This window comes from Neophocaena asiaeorientalis, unplaced genomic scaffold, assembly GCF_003031525.2.
Source record: "Neophocaena asiaeorientalis asiaeorientalis breed wild unplaced genomic scaffold, Neophocaena_asiaeorientalis_V1.1 scaffold78, whole genome shotgun sequence".
NCBI lineage: Eukaryota > Metazoa > Chordata > Mammalia > Artiodactyla > Phocoenidae > Neophocaena > Neophocaena asiaeorientalis.
Window position 1 is genome coordinate 8999204 of NW_020175018.1, and position 15399 is coordinate 9014602.

Consider the following 15399-nt stretch of genomic DNA (forward strand, 5'->3'; position numbering starts at 1 on the left):
GAGCCCGCCTGCCGCAACTAAGACCTGGCGCAATCAACCAACCAAATAAATAAATATAAAAACTATGTTAACAAAAATAAAACTGCCAGGATGGATTCAGCTTACTCCATTAATATACTCGCCTTGTGTATTTTCCTAACTAGAACTGAATATTTACTGCACGTGGTGATTTCACAGAGGATGATCCTCTCCAGATCCTAACTGCCTGGGGTTAGCTACCATGCAGATGCTGGTTGTGCTCGTTTTACATTTACATGTTCACGGTGTGGCGTTTGTGTCAGATTCTTCTTCTCATGCTCTACGATGAAGCTGTGGATGGATGATTTTTTAAAACTAAGTATCTATATTGTGCAACACTGAAATATGACCACCAGTCTTTCTGATGCATAGGATGAGGAAAAAGGGTATTATTCATTCATCTGTTCATCCATTTATTCAACAAACATTTAATGAGCACTTACTAAATATTAGACTATGTAAAGGACACCAGGGAGTACCAAACATGGTCCCATCCTATAGGAACAAAGTAAGGAAGGAGCCAGGATTATTAAATGAGATCAAGTTAAAGCCTGGAATTCCTCCTGGATAGTCTAAGATACACTAGCTGTGTTTTATTTTTCAAGTATTTTAGAACATATGGGGATTTAATTTGGTCATATTCAGTGATGCTCTTTGAAATCATACAGTTAAGCTTGATCATTGTGTTGAAGCGGATTTCCTGCCAGTTCTCATCTTCTCTCACCTAAGGACCGACTTCTTACTTGGGCAGTCTACTTCTAGAACAACAGCTCTTAGTTCAGTGAGCATTCACTGTGGGGCTCAGGGTGCCAGGACTCCCAAACTGTGTTCCCAAGCCACATCAGTGTCCCTGGGAAGTAGACAGTGGAGATTTCGTGCCAATATCGAACAAGGGTCATCTCCCAATAGGCAAAAAAGGTTTTGATGAAATAGGAAAAAAGATTCTCAATTATATTTTCTCTTATGCATTTTAGAAATTAATGCATTTCTGAATTTTAAAACCTTGGTACCACCCCTCCCATTTGCCTGTAAGTGCTGGTGAGTAGTATCATGAATTAATAAATATAAAATAAATGCTGAAGGAAATAATTAAATGGGATTTCTTATAAATCCTTTATGCATTATTTGAGATAAAAGCTGAACTTTCATAGTTAATTCAAAAGACAGGAATAAACGGGCCAGAATCTCGTGTTTCCACTGGTTCCAGGTAGCCTGACACCTGCTGAACAACTATGGCCACCACCACTGTTCTAGAATGTGGCAGTCTCATCTCCTCCCCTTCCTCCTTTACCTTATTGTCACCCAGGAAAGGTCATCCTCATTTAGTTAAAATCTCCTATCAGCAAAAAGCTACATTATTGCTATTTTTCTCAAGAGTCCTACAAGGTAGGCATTATTTCCATTTTACAGATGAGAAAATTGAGACTCAGGTCTTCTTCGGGCAGATGACTGAGCCAGGATTAAAACTCAGGTGACTCCAAAGACCACACTCTTTCCATCACACTCAGGAGCCTTCTTAGCCACTCGGAGGCACAGAGCTACAGTGCTGCTCCCCGGAGCCCTGGTGTTGGGAGCCCATCCCCTTAACCCTGCTTCACTCCCAGGACATGATCTTGACTTGGGATGAACACTGAAATGAGAAAAAATGGTAACCAGTAATTCACCAGCCCCTTCTCTAGTCTACCATATACTCCTGTGTCAATGCATCTATTTAGCTGAGGCCTGTAGGTTTTGGCTATAATACCCTACCTACTTGCCTAAAACAAACTGGGAAATAAGAAAATCTTTCACCAACTTTTCCTACAGAACATTCATGGATGGGTACCTATCCATGCTTCACAAGCATACCACTGTCCACTTAAAAATAGCATGGGCTCTGCGTGGAAACAGTTTGGTGGTTCCTCAAAAAGGTAAACATAAAATTACTATATTACCCAGCAATTCCACTCCTAAGTATATACCCCAAAGAATGGAAACCAGGGATTCAGACACTTGTACAGGAATATTCATAGTGGCATTATTCTGAATAGCCAAAAGGTGAAAACAATCCAGTGTCCATTAACAGAAGAATGCATACACAAAGTGTGGTATATACACACTTATGGTGGAATATTATTCAGCTGTAAGAGGGGATGTAGTTCTGACAGATGCTACAATGTGGATGAACCTTGAAAACATTATGCTAGCTGAAATAAGCCAGACACAGAAGGACAAATATGATATAATTTCCTTTATATGAAAATATCTAGAATAGGCAAATTCAGAGAGACAGAAAGTAGATTAGAGGTTACCAAGGGCTGGTGGAATGGGGGAATTGAGAGTTATTGCTTAACGATTCAGAGTTTCTGTTTGCGGTGATAAAAAATTTTGAAAATACATAGTGATTGGTGGATGTACAACATTGTGAATGTAATTAATGCCACTGAATTGTAACTTAACAGTGGTTAAAATGGCAAATTTTGTGTTATTTATGTTTTACCACAGTTTAAAAAAAGAAGAAAAGCAAGGGCTCTGGAGAGACAGACATGGATTTGACTCCCAGTTCGACCATTGCCAAGCTGTGTGGAGAATCTCAGAGCCAGCCCAGGGGCGTGCATATCAGCCCCTTCCAGGCTTCATCTAATTTCTCCTTTCCCTTGGTCACTTCCTTATCTCATCTTGTTTTACTGTACATATTGCTTTAAGGTTCCTCAAGCTTTTTCTTTTTTAGCACAAGATAGAGGCACAGACAAATTAGTAATATCCTTTATATGTGTTCTGGGTATACTCTGCTTGCCTCTGTGGAGGGCAGGGAGCGCACACCATGAAGCATTCTTAATTCTTTCCATTTTGAGCTGCTCCTAGGCTGAGTCAACAGAAATCTGCTTCCTAACCATGTTGTGACAAGTTAGCACCCAAAGTCAGGCTCTTGCATGCAGACTTGTATTTCTTCTACTCAGAAGACATTGAAATAAAGCATATCAAAGCTTTATTCACAAAGATGTTTGGTGGAAATATTAATGATAATCTCAAAAAACTGGGAACGATCTAAAGGTCCGACGTGAGAGAGTGTTTACAGAAATTAAGGCAGCTGTACTTGATAGACTATTCTGCAGCCGTGTAAAAAAGCCTAGGATGTAATAATGTTAAATGGAGGAGAAAAAAACTTTTAACTTAGATTTGAAAGCAACTTTGTAAAAACTTGACATAATGAAAAATAATAAGAATACACAAACTGCAGTTGAGGTAGTTGTGTTAGTTCAGTGGAACTACAGTGATATTTTAATTTTTCTAGTTTGTACATATTTTTCTACTTCTGTTACACTAAAAACATATAAATACAGTTTGGGTTTTTTTTTTTTTTTTTTAACCATGAGATCAATGGTGTTACTCAACCAGGAGAGAGATATATATAGTATTTTTCTGACCTGCCCCAACATAACCCTGTCCATTCATGCTTGCAAGCCAGGCTATCAATCTGCTTTTATCTTAACTTCTCTCTCTTCAAGGGTTTTGGGTGGATAAATATGACTCAGCAGAATCATGTGACAAATCAGGGGCTGTATGGTGGATGAGGCCAGTGTACCCACAGCTGAATCTGGAAGCCGGGCCTCTTGGGAAGGACTAAGCAAGCAGCACTGGAGAAGCTGGCTGCTGCCTTCACAGCCTCCTTCGCGGTACTGATGTTGACTGCCAGTTTACTGTCCCCACGTCGGCCATCGCTCCCTGTGGGAAGGGCTGGGCTCCATGCATCCTGGGGAAGCCCAGCCAGCACACTGGCCCAGAGAGAGCCACACGAGCTTGTTGAATAAACAACTCTCACAGTGCTCCATCTATACTGGCCTTTCCACAGCTACTGGCACAGAAGAGGGTGCATCTTAAAGCACCAATTCCCATCAGTTTTGCTCTTTGATCTAACATTCACCAGGGACCTGCAATGGGCCAGACATGGGAAAAGCACCTTCACAGGCACTGCCTTAAGATGATTCCACGTAGCCATGAGCTATGAAATAAGAAACTATGGACAGAAAAAAGGATGCAATTAAAGCACACAGTTCTATTTTTGAAAGTTCTTTAAAACTGAGGGCACTGTGTCTTCCAAAGAGAGGGTGGTGGTTTAGTTTTATTCAGATTTCAAGATGATATAATTTTAAACAAAGGAGTGAGGTAAAGTAAGATTCTTTTTAAAATTCATTCGTTCTCCCTAGGAGGGAGAAAGGGGACTCGAGGCAAATTCAAGACCCACACTGCTATACACATCCTCCCAAAGTTGCAATCTTCTACCCAGCAGAGAAAGGATGCTTGGCCTAGCAATTAAAATCATTTGTCTTTTATCCCCTTCCTGCCAAAAAGGACCCCAGCCCTAACTAGTTAATCCCTAACACACACTGCTACTCCCAGAGTTGCCTGGCAACTGCTAGGAGGCGTGTCAGAGAGCAAGAAAGGCCTAAATAAATGAGCTGGAGCCTGGGCTGTCGCTTGACACGGATAAAGGGGGTTTTTCCAAATGGAGCTGCCTGGCTGCTTGTGGTTCTGTCATTTAAGTGGAGAAGAACAAGTTGGCTTGGCCGATATTGTTAAATACCTTGGGCTTTGCACCTGATATTCTCTGAGTGATTGAAAAATGGGTCACATGCCCTTCTGATTTGCCTACACTCTCCCCTCTGCCAGGCAGGACCAATCTCCAAAGCCTAAAGACAGGGCAGGAGCAATGTGTATGTACTGAACAGGGGTCAAGGGCCAAACCCGGCCCCACACACTTCTCTGTTCTTCCATTTCTTTCACTCATCCTTCCAACCACTGTTCCAAAATACATACATTGATGCCTCTGCTATGCTATGACCCATGCCCGGCGCTGGAAATGCAGAGAGAGTTGTTAACGTGGAACACCAGGAAACCAGAACAAAGGCAGGCAAGAGGGTGGGGTGGAAGAAACCTGGGTTTTTGAGTCAGGCTGACCTGAGTCCTATTCCTGGCCTCTGCTACTTGCCAGGAAGTCAAGGCAACCTCAGGCCCTCTCCCAAATCTGTAACGCGGACAGCAAGGGGCAGTCACGGGGAATTACTGAGACTACGGATGCAAAGCAACTCAGGGGTGAAGCGTGTTGGAGGCCGCCGAGCAGGTAGGAGACTCGGCTGTGGTTGGACACCCTGGCGTCTCACTTTCTGATCCTCGGGAGGAATAGGTCACTTGGCCCTGAAGAGAGACCCTACCGGGGAGCCCACAAAGGTCCTCTGGCTCTGGGACAGGCACATGGCAGAAGGCACGGACAGAGAAGAGAGCAGCCTGGCACATGGCCGGGCCTCAGCAAGGGGGCCACCTTCCTCTTCTCTTCCAGGCAGGGGAAAGAAAATAAAGCTTGAGACTCCCGAGCCAGCTGCGTTTTAAATTTTTTCCAGTAGGAGAGAAAAAAAAGGCCAAGGAGTTGAAAATCCCAAGCAAGCTCTGGGCCGTGGAGGAGCTGTGGCCCATCTCTGCTTCTTGGGCTGGGGCTGGCTCCTCCTGAGGGGTCCTGCGGGAGCCGAGCAGAAATGAGCACCGTCGAGTCTGCGATGTTTCATGTTTTAAAAAACCCAAACCCTGTGACTTTTCAGTGACCCAGGTCCCATGATGGCAGCCGCTGGCCCAGGTGGGAAAAGCCCCCAGGCTGCACTGTGCGGTGCCCCTGCAGGCAGTCTTCGTCCTCAGCCACGGACTGTTCTCCACTTGACCTGTCCCAGAGTCTCCCCTCAAGGCTACCAACCACTTCTGGCCACCAGCTTTCTCCTTTACTTTATGAATCGAAGGCCTTAAGTGTACTCAGGTCCTTTGACCCAGTAAAACCACGTTGGGGATGCCACCAAGGGAAATAATTCAGACCATGGAATGAAGGTTTATATAAAGATGTTCACCACAGTGTGGTTTAAGATGGTGAAAGGTTACTGACAATCAAAAGGACCAGTGCTGGGATAATGTGGTGGGCCTCGGCACTGGTTTCAGAAGAACCTGATAAAAATCTCTGTGAGTAGGGCCCAGACATCTGCCTTTTTAAGAGCCCCACAGGTGATTCTGATCCACAGCCAGAGTTGAGACTCACTGGGGTCACCTGATGGGAGATGTGCAGCCAATGTTTAAGAAGAGTTTTTAGGGCTTCCCCAGTGGCACAGTGGTTGAGAGTCCGCCTGCCGATGCAGCGGACGTGGGTTCGTGCCCCGGTCTGGGAAGATCCCACATGCTGTGGAGCGGCTGGGCCCGTGAGCCACGGCCGCTGAGCCTGCACTCCGCAACGGGAGAGGCCACAACAGTGAGAGGCCCGCGTACCGGAAAAAAAAAAAAAAAAAGAAGAGTTTTTATATGATATGAAAAAATGCTTACGATACACTAAAAGACAAAACTAAATAACAGGGAACTGGATTTCTTTGCCAGGAATATCTCAACTAACTAAAAGTAAAAAATTAAAACCCCAAACCAAAATGAAACAAAAACAACCCCAATCTTCCAACTTATCCCCCCTCCCCCTTGTATATAGAAGAGATAACTAATAAGGACCTACTGTATAGCACAGGGAATTCTACACAATACTCTGTAATGGCCTATATGGGAAAAGAATCTAAAAAGAGTGGATATATGTATAACTGAGTCACTTTGCTGTACACCTGAAACTAACACAACATTATAAATCAACTATACACCAATAAAAATTTTTAAAAAAAGATGAGGAAAACAGGCTCAAAAACAAACAGACAAAACAAAACAAAATAAAAACCCCCCCAAACCCTAGAAGCTTGGTAGAAACAGGTTAACATGTTATCTCAACTCCAGATGGTAGGATTATGGGTATTTTCTCATTTCTAGGCCTGTTGCTTTATTTTATTTTTTAAAAGATTTAATTTAATTTAATTTTTGGCTGCGTTGGGTCTTCATTGCTGCATGCAGGCTTTCTCTAGTTGTGGCGAGCGGGGGCTACTCTTCGTTGCGGTGCACGGACTTCTCATTGTGGTGGCTCCTCTTGTGGAGCGCAGGCTCTAGGCGCGTGGGCTTCAGTAGTTGTGGCACACGGGCTCAGTAGTTGTGGCTTGCGGGCTCTACAGTGCAGGCTCAATAGTTGTTACTGCTCTGTGGCATGTGGGATCTTCCCGGACCAGGGCTTGAACCCGTGTCCCCTGCACTGCAGGTGGATTCTTATCCACTGTGCCACCAGGGAAGTCCCTAGTCCTGTTACTTTAAACCTTTTTTTTTTTTTTTAAAACCAAGAGCAGGGTTTTTTTTTGGTTTTTGGTTTTTTTTAAATAATCAGAGAAACAACTAAAGACAATGTGGTCCCTATGCCCTCAGCACTGTGCTGCCTGTCACCCCAGCAGGCTCACCCAGTCACCGTTCCCCAGGCACCACCCCCACCATGTGGCCTGACTCTAAAACCCCTGACCCCTTCTTGAGCTCACATGCACTGTGCAGTCATTATTTTAATTAATCTCACAATCTGGCATTGGAAGTGTTGTTATTCCATTTTTTAGATGAGGAAAATTGGCTATAATTAAATCTATGGTTTAAAAACCATCTAGATAACATGGTGAGGCTTGGTCAGAAACTTTCAGGCCCTCTGGCTTCCCTCTTGGCCTTACAGAAAAAAGCCATTCTAGTACAGATAAATCAGACCAAAGCACGACAAGTCTGCCTTATTTCACTAATTCTAAGACACAAATTTCTTCACATTTTAACATCTCTGAAATCTGGATGTCTTACAATTGACGGCATCCTTCAATTATAATTGGCAGCACCCTTTCTTAATGATACATGCAATAGTGGTACATCTTATGATGGAATGACAGCTAAAATTCAATGAAATGTACCATGTTTACAACCAAACTCATCAGCCTATCCTCAAAATGCTACTTTTAATGGCTATATAATATTCTATCATATGGATATACTTTAATTTACTTAACCAGTTGTCTATCATTATGGACACTTAGTCCATTCCATGTTTTTATCATTATAAATCTGCTACTGGGGACACCTTTACTTCAAGCTTTCCCTTTTTCTACTATGGGCATCATCATTCTCTTCCTGATCCAAATCTTGGGAGATATTTTGACATTTCTTGCCCCTCATCTCCCATATTTTTTCTATTTCTAGACTCATCTAGCCATTTATTCTTCGTGGTACCTTTTCCTGATGTAACCACTGGAGGGCTTTCTTCTGAGTTCCCCAGCCGTCCCCCAGTCTCTGCTTCCAGTTTCCTTTTCAGTCCAGCACTGGATTACTGGTCAAACATGACTTCAGTCACACGTCATCTCTGCCCACACTCCTAGCCCACCATCCAAAGCTCTGTCAAATCTGGCTCCAACCTTTCCTGCAGCCCCACCTCCCCACCCAAACCCATGACTCCAGACAAAGGGGCCACGAAGGGTCCGGCCTCCAAGCCTTTGCTCACTCAGATAACCCCATGCCCACCACAGGAAGGGATGCTGCTGTCTTTCTTTCTCCAAGTTTCAGCTTTCCTATGAGAGGTTCTATGGCTCACTAGCTCCTTATAACCATCTGGAAATGCAGAATGATAGGTATGCTTATTCTCATTTCACAGTGAAGAAGCTGAAGTTTAGAGAGATTAAGTGCCCAAGTACAGAGCCAGGCTTTAAACTCCAGGACTTCCATCCTTAAATCCGATGCCTTTGAGAGCCAAGTGCAAGTACAACCATAAACGTCTCTGGAGGAGCAACTTTTGCCCGGATCACATACCCAGCAATATGTACCAGACTCAACAGCCTCTGGATTCTAGACGTATACATGACAACAATGATGTCATTGTAAGAGTGGAAATACTTCATGTCTATCAGTTCCCAGCAGCCTAAGGAAAGGACTGGGCCAGTTGTCCCATTCTCACTTTAAAGATGGGAAGAAGACAGAATTTTCCTTGAATTATACCAGCTCTCAAAACAGCACTGAACCTGACTGGTTTGGATGGGCCCAAGGTCAGGACAAAGAATCAGAGCCACCTGTCTTGGAGACAAGCAGGATGTGAGAAACTTGCTTTAAGCTGAAGGGCTTTTTAGGACCTAAGGGAAGTATTTCTTAGGAAGCAAAGAGAGTGCATCCCTTCTATTATGTGACCATGACATTGCCTGAAGCTGAGGCAGCCTAGCGAGTCAGGCCCAAGTGTTGGATGGAAGACAAGGAACAAGGGGGCATTAGGCTGCTGCTCCCTGAGCAGCCACTGCCCCAGCCACTTCACAGAGCATGCGCCCTGGGTGAAGGGAAAACAAGGTGTTTGCTATCACTCTGTGCTTCACTTACACACGCAATGGACTCAAAATAGTGAAAAAGTACTTAGCAAGGTATAACTGTGGCTTATGAGGAAGCATGGTCAAGATTCACTGTCAGAGTCTGCACATGAAATGCACTGCCTGATATCTACTCATCTTCTGTCATTTAATCTAATAAAATGCTATGGGTTAAAACAAAAACAAACATCCTGACCTACAGGCAGTGTGACCTGGGCTGGTCCCTCACAGCCACTGTGACTAGGTTGGGTGTGGCTGCCATCTCCGCCTGTTCAGGATGAATGGAGCTCCGTGCTCCCTAGAGAAAAGGGCTGTCAGCAAGGTCCCCTCCAATGTCCTCTCCTATGCAGCGACCCAGGTCCCTGGGCCAATTTCTCCATTCTCCTTGGCCAAGAGGCTACGAGGAGGCAGATATCCGATGAAAGCTTCTCACTGAAGCTGGGAGAGCTGGTAGCTTCTTTGGTTTTAGGGATGACCTGGTGTCTTCATATCCACACTATAACTAATCACCTCACGGATGAGGCAACAGAGGCTCAGAAAGGTTGACGGGCCATGGAGGCAGAAGACATTTTTCCCCAGTCCTCAGTATACTTTGTAGTCAATACATCAAGACCACTCTGGGAACCTCTAAGAAGTGAGCCCCCTGGATGCCTTGCTTTCTCAAGTGTGGAGTAGAGGTCCCCGTGCAGGAAAAGGGAGCTGAGGCACAGTGGGAAAGCATGGGCACTGGGCCAACCTACCTGGCCCCTCCACTGGTCAGCAAGTCATTGCTTCTGTGAGCCTTGGTTTCCCCATTTGTCAAGTGGAGATGATCACTGCTACCTCAAAGGCTTACTGGACTCCTCAGTGAGAGCAGGTGTGTGTGCAGTGCTGAGCACTGTGACCCACAGAGGGTGCTGCTGACCAGGGAGGGGAGGGGCCCTAACGTTCACAGGAGCAGAGTGTGCTTCACACAGGGCAGCTCGGCTTCCTTGTGCTAAGAGGTAGCTCGAGGGGGGGCCACTCCCCCAGCCCTCCAATACACACACACACACACACACACAGAAACCTCTTTTGGTGAATTCAACAACCAGATGAATAGCAGGTTTCCTGTGGCCCTGACCAAACACGGATTTGTGACATGCCAAGAAGCTACTCACCGGCTCTATTTTCAGAGCGTTTCGGTAGCTGCCGAAGAAAGCGGCCTGGGCCTTGAGGAAGGCTCTGGCCACACCATCGCCAGTTGTTGTGGAGACCTTCTTCAGCCGGTTCTTCAGTGAAGAGATCTGGTGACACAAAGGAGAGAGAGGCTGAGGACAGGGTCGGAGGAGGATGGCTGGCTACACCCAGCACACACAGAGCTCTAGAGAACCCCCAGGATGGGGATGGATTTGACACATCAACTGCTGGGAGAACAAACACACATTCAGTATTGGGGCAGGTTTTTGAAATTTAAATAAATCTTGCTCCTATTAGGGAGTATCTAATAAAAACAAAAACAAAACCACTTTCTAAGCAGTTTCAATGTGCCAGGTTAATTGCTTTCACATAAATTTTCTTACTTAATTCTTTCAACAATCCTGTAGGAAAGGGATTGTGCTCCCATCTTACAAGGGTGAAACAGTCTCAGAGAGGTAATATTACATGCCTAGTAACAAACCCAAGAAGTGACCAAGTTGGAATATTAATTGAAGTCTTATAATCTGAGCCCAAACTACACAAATTTTTTTAGTTCCAATTCCATTTCCTTCAGATTACTGACAAATATTAGAAATAAATGGCTTATTTATAACAGATTATAATATACCTCATACTCTAAATATGTATTTATTAAATGTACTATAAATTATATATTTATTAAATATATAAAGTATATATAATATGTATAATATATTATTTTAAACCTCATATTCTAAAGGAATAGTCATTATATAGACTTACAGAAACACACTTATATAGCTTACAGATATGCCACCCAACAGATTAAAACAAAATAGACAAGAAAGTCACGGCAAAGCAAAAAGGGAAACATGAGAAGTTGTGAGATTCTTTGGGTCCAAAGCAGTTGCACACATGGACACAAAATTTCCTGAAAGTGAGAATGAAAAGAGATTTTTTCCTGTGAGTCCTCAATGTAGGAAAGATTGTGTGACATGACGGTTGTTGCCCTCAACGTCAGAGACTACATTAAGCTTCCTGGTCTGTTTCCAATATGCCACCCATCTCAGGAAGCCATATTGCACAACTTCTGGGCACACCACTCACACTATGTTCCATGTGAAAAGTGTCCCTGGAATTGTGCAACTTGGTAGCCTTGAGTCAATGGTGATACAATGGTGAGCAAAACCAGACAAGGGTCCTCCCCTCATTAAACTTATATTCTCGTGAAGAAAATACCAATACATATGACATTGCTACCATGACAAGCCTGTGACAGAGCTCACCAAGGAGGTCAAGGAAGGCTCCCCGGAGAGAAACAGGCTTAGACTGAGATCTGAAGGATGAGCTGAAGTAATTAACTTGCAAAGAGGGGAAGGAACAGTGTACCAAACACGGGGATCAGCATTTGCAAAGACACTGTAGTGAGGAGGAGTTCAGAGACTAGGGAGAACTGTGGCTTCAGTGGAGAGAATGGAGAATATGGCTTAAAATGAAGATAGAGGGAAAGGCAGGGGTCAAGAGCTGTGAATACATTAAGAAATTCTTTCCTTCATTTTGAGATAAAGGTAAAGCTAATGACTGTTTTTAAGCATGTAGGTGACATATGAAGAGAACATTTCAGGAATCTGTATGGGGCTTAGATATAGGACTACCTAACGGGCCTGATATTATTTAAGGATAAAATTTAGGGTAAAATTTAAAGATGAAATAGGAAATTAGATGCAGGTGGTCCATGAATCATCTACAAATTTTTAATATGAATGAGTAATGATCATTTTTCTGGGTATAGGCTGTATAGCTATCCTCAGGTTCCTAAAGGTGCCTGCGAACCTAAAAATATTAAGAATCTAGGATGGATTACATATACTCTTTTTTTTTTTTTTTTGCGGTATGCGGGCCTCTCACTGTTATGGCCTCTCCCGTTGCGGAGCACAGGCTCCGGACGTGCAGGCTCAGCGGCCATGGCTCACGGGCCCAGCCGCTCCACAGCATGTGGGATCTTCCCAGACCGGGGCACGAACCCGTGTCCCGTGCATCGGTAGGCGGACTCTCAACCACTGCGCCACCAGGGAAGCCCGGATTACATATACTCTTGAAATGCTCCATGGACATTATTTCTTATTACCAAGCTTCTGATAAGGGAGGGGTTTGTGATAGCTTATTAAGATATATTTTACATATCATAAAATTCATTCATTTAAAATCTATAATTCAGTAGTTTTAGTATAGTGACGATGTTGTAGAACTATCACTATAATCTAATTCCAGAACACTTTCATCACCCCAAAAAGAAAACCCATCTTACTGGCAGGTACTTCTCACTCCCCAGGAATCCTGCTCCCCTCCTTCCTCACCCCAGTCCTAGGTAACCACTGATCCACTTTCTGTCTCTATGAATTTGCCTATTCTGGACATTTCTTACAAATGGAATCATACAATAGGTGGTCTTTTTTTTGTGACTGGCTTCTTTCACTTAGCATACTGCTCATTATAAACATGTTTCATCCACATTGTAGCACTTATTAGTACTTCCTTCTTTTCCACAGTTGAATAATATTTCATCCTATGGAAAGACCACATTTTATCTCTTCATCAGCTTCATTATTAATAATATTAATTAATAATAATAATTAACGCTGCTAAAAACATTCATGTATATGCTTTTATGTGGAGACAGCAGAGATTCTGAGGCAAGAAACCAAATGGCAAGAATCCTCTGTTACCAGATCTTTTAAAATGAACATAATCCGTGTTTACTGAGCGTAGGGGAAGAAACCCTGTGCTGCTGCTCAGGGGCGCGCCACATGCTTGGACAATCTAGTGAGTGAAGGTGTGATGATCTACTTCTTGGCTAAGTCAGAAGGGACGGGAACATGCGTTGAGGGGGCAGCCACCCCATCTTCACTCAGACGTGGGCCAAGGAAAACAATTTTCCTCTGGAAGCAGCCTGGAGTCCCGCCCCCCGATTCTGGCACACATGCGCCCCAGCACCACAGTGGTGAGAGCTCACGAGAAGCAGCACAGGCCACTCGGTGCCCTGGCGGTCTGTCACGGACCTCCAACTTGAAATAGCAATGTGAAAAAGAAACATGCTTTATTAAAATGTTAAAAATATTGCCCACTTCCCACCCTCCAAATAATAAAAGTCCTGCCTTTCCCAGGACGAGGGTGACATTTCCATCCTTTGAAACAGTACAAGCCAGTGTCTCTCTTTTGTCTCCTCAAAGCCCTTGGGCCACCTGTGCCGCAGATTATTCCTCACTTAACCTTCCTTGGCCTTTTGCTTTCGTTCGGGAGGTGTTTAATTACCTTGGACTCACAAGGCTACACTTCAGGTGAGCCTCTCCTAATGGCCTCATTACCATTTTACACAAAGAAGTCGCTGCTGATTGTAACTAAGCAAATAGGAGTGTGTGCCTTCCGGCCTGCCCCAGCTGCTCTGAAACCAGCCAAGTGGTCCTGGGCTCTTGGTGCCCCTGTGACCACTCAGGCCAAGACTTCTGAAGACCTCTCCTCACCCTACAACAAGGAGAAGCTTTTGTCAGCACTTCAAACTTTGAAACTTCAAGTATATGCACAACTGATAACTGGTGATAGCATACTGTCCTTTAAATAAAAGTGAGGAAGGAAAATCTAAGGCTTAAATAACCCACAGTCATACATCTAAAACCCAACTTGCTCTGAGTGCTCCTGGGGGTGCTGGTCAAGTCATTAACATCAGGGATCATCAGGCATAATTTGAGGGGACAGAAAAGCCAGCAAGGGTGGTTTCCTCCTTTAACGAGGTATCAGGAGGGAGACAGAAAACAAAGGGAAGAGAGTACAAAATTGAACCTGTCAGCGTCTTAACTTCCCTCCTCCTCCTCTTTTCCCATCTTGGATACCACAGCATCATCCAGCCAGTCTCCTAGGCTAGATTCAGATGTTAGATTCCATTCTTCTCCTTCCCTTCCTACAACCATTCTCCACATCTTACCACCCTCCTGCCAATATATCCTGAATCTCTCAGTGCCCATGACCTTGGCCCTGTGCTGCTCAGCTCTACCCATCTTCTCTGGCCCAGATCAGTGGAGTAGTTTCCCAGATCAGATAGGCTCTCTGTCTTTAGTTTTCCTTCAATGCCATCTACCCACAGCTGTCCCAGTATTCTTGGAAATATATGAATCTGATCTCTATCAAAATCCTTCAGTGCCCCTACCCTTGGCCATCACCACCTGCAGGAAAACATCCCAACTCCTCCGAGTAGTCTGTGACGCTTTCCTCAGCTGGCCTCGCTTCCCTTGGTCCCCCGTAATGGGTATTTGATTGATACTGAATTGCTATCTAGAAGCATATACTACCCTCCAGGCCAAACACATGCTGACAACTCAGATGGAGTTGTCCCTTGTCCCTTTCTGCCCTACTTGTGAACATCTATTTACCCTTTGAAAGACCATCCAAGTGTCCATGAGTAGGTGCCTATTAAGTAAATTATACCACATCCTTGAAATATTGCATAGCTGCTAAAAAAAAAAAAAAAAAAGTGGCAGTACTCTGTGAACTAACATGAAAAGATGTCCACACACTACACCCAAATGGGGAGAAAACACAAGTTACAGAGCAATATATATAACGTGAATCATTTAAAAAAATATATATGTATAAAAATCATTTATATATATACGTAGTAAGAATCTAAAATGCCACGTATCAAACTTTAACCATGTAGGGATGCTTTCACTTTCTATTTTATGCACTTCTGATTGTTTTGATTATGCTTTATAAAAAAACATGTTACTTTTATAATAAAGAATTTAAATGAGGTATTTTTCTTTAATAGTCAAATTGCCTTGGGTTAAGGGAAAGAGGGAATCCAAATGACCCCTCCTTTGTGAAGCATTCCCTGACCACTAAGACAGGCTTAATGACGCCTGGCCTGGGCCCCCTTGGACTGCAAGTTGTCAGTGAATTGTAGTGTCTACTACCTTTCCTGCTAGACTGTGAGTTCCTAGAAGGGCCAGCA

General features: G+C 43.9%; 1 protein-coding gene across 1 annotated transcript in view; it reads right to left on the bottom strand.

Moving 5' to 3' along the window:
- DENND1A (DENN domain containing 1A) overlaps positions 1-15399 on the bottom strand; it is a 489835-nt gene that overhangs the window by 143533 nt on the left and 330903 nt on the right. Inside the window, 1 exon segment of the mRNA XM_024762246.1 lies at positions 10397-10522. Within this exon segment, the coding sequence (XP_024618014.1) occupies positions 10397-10522 (126 nt within the window).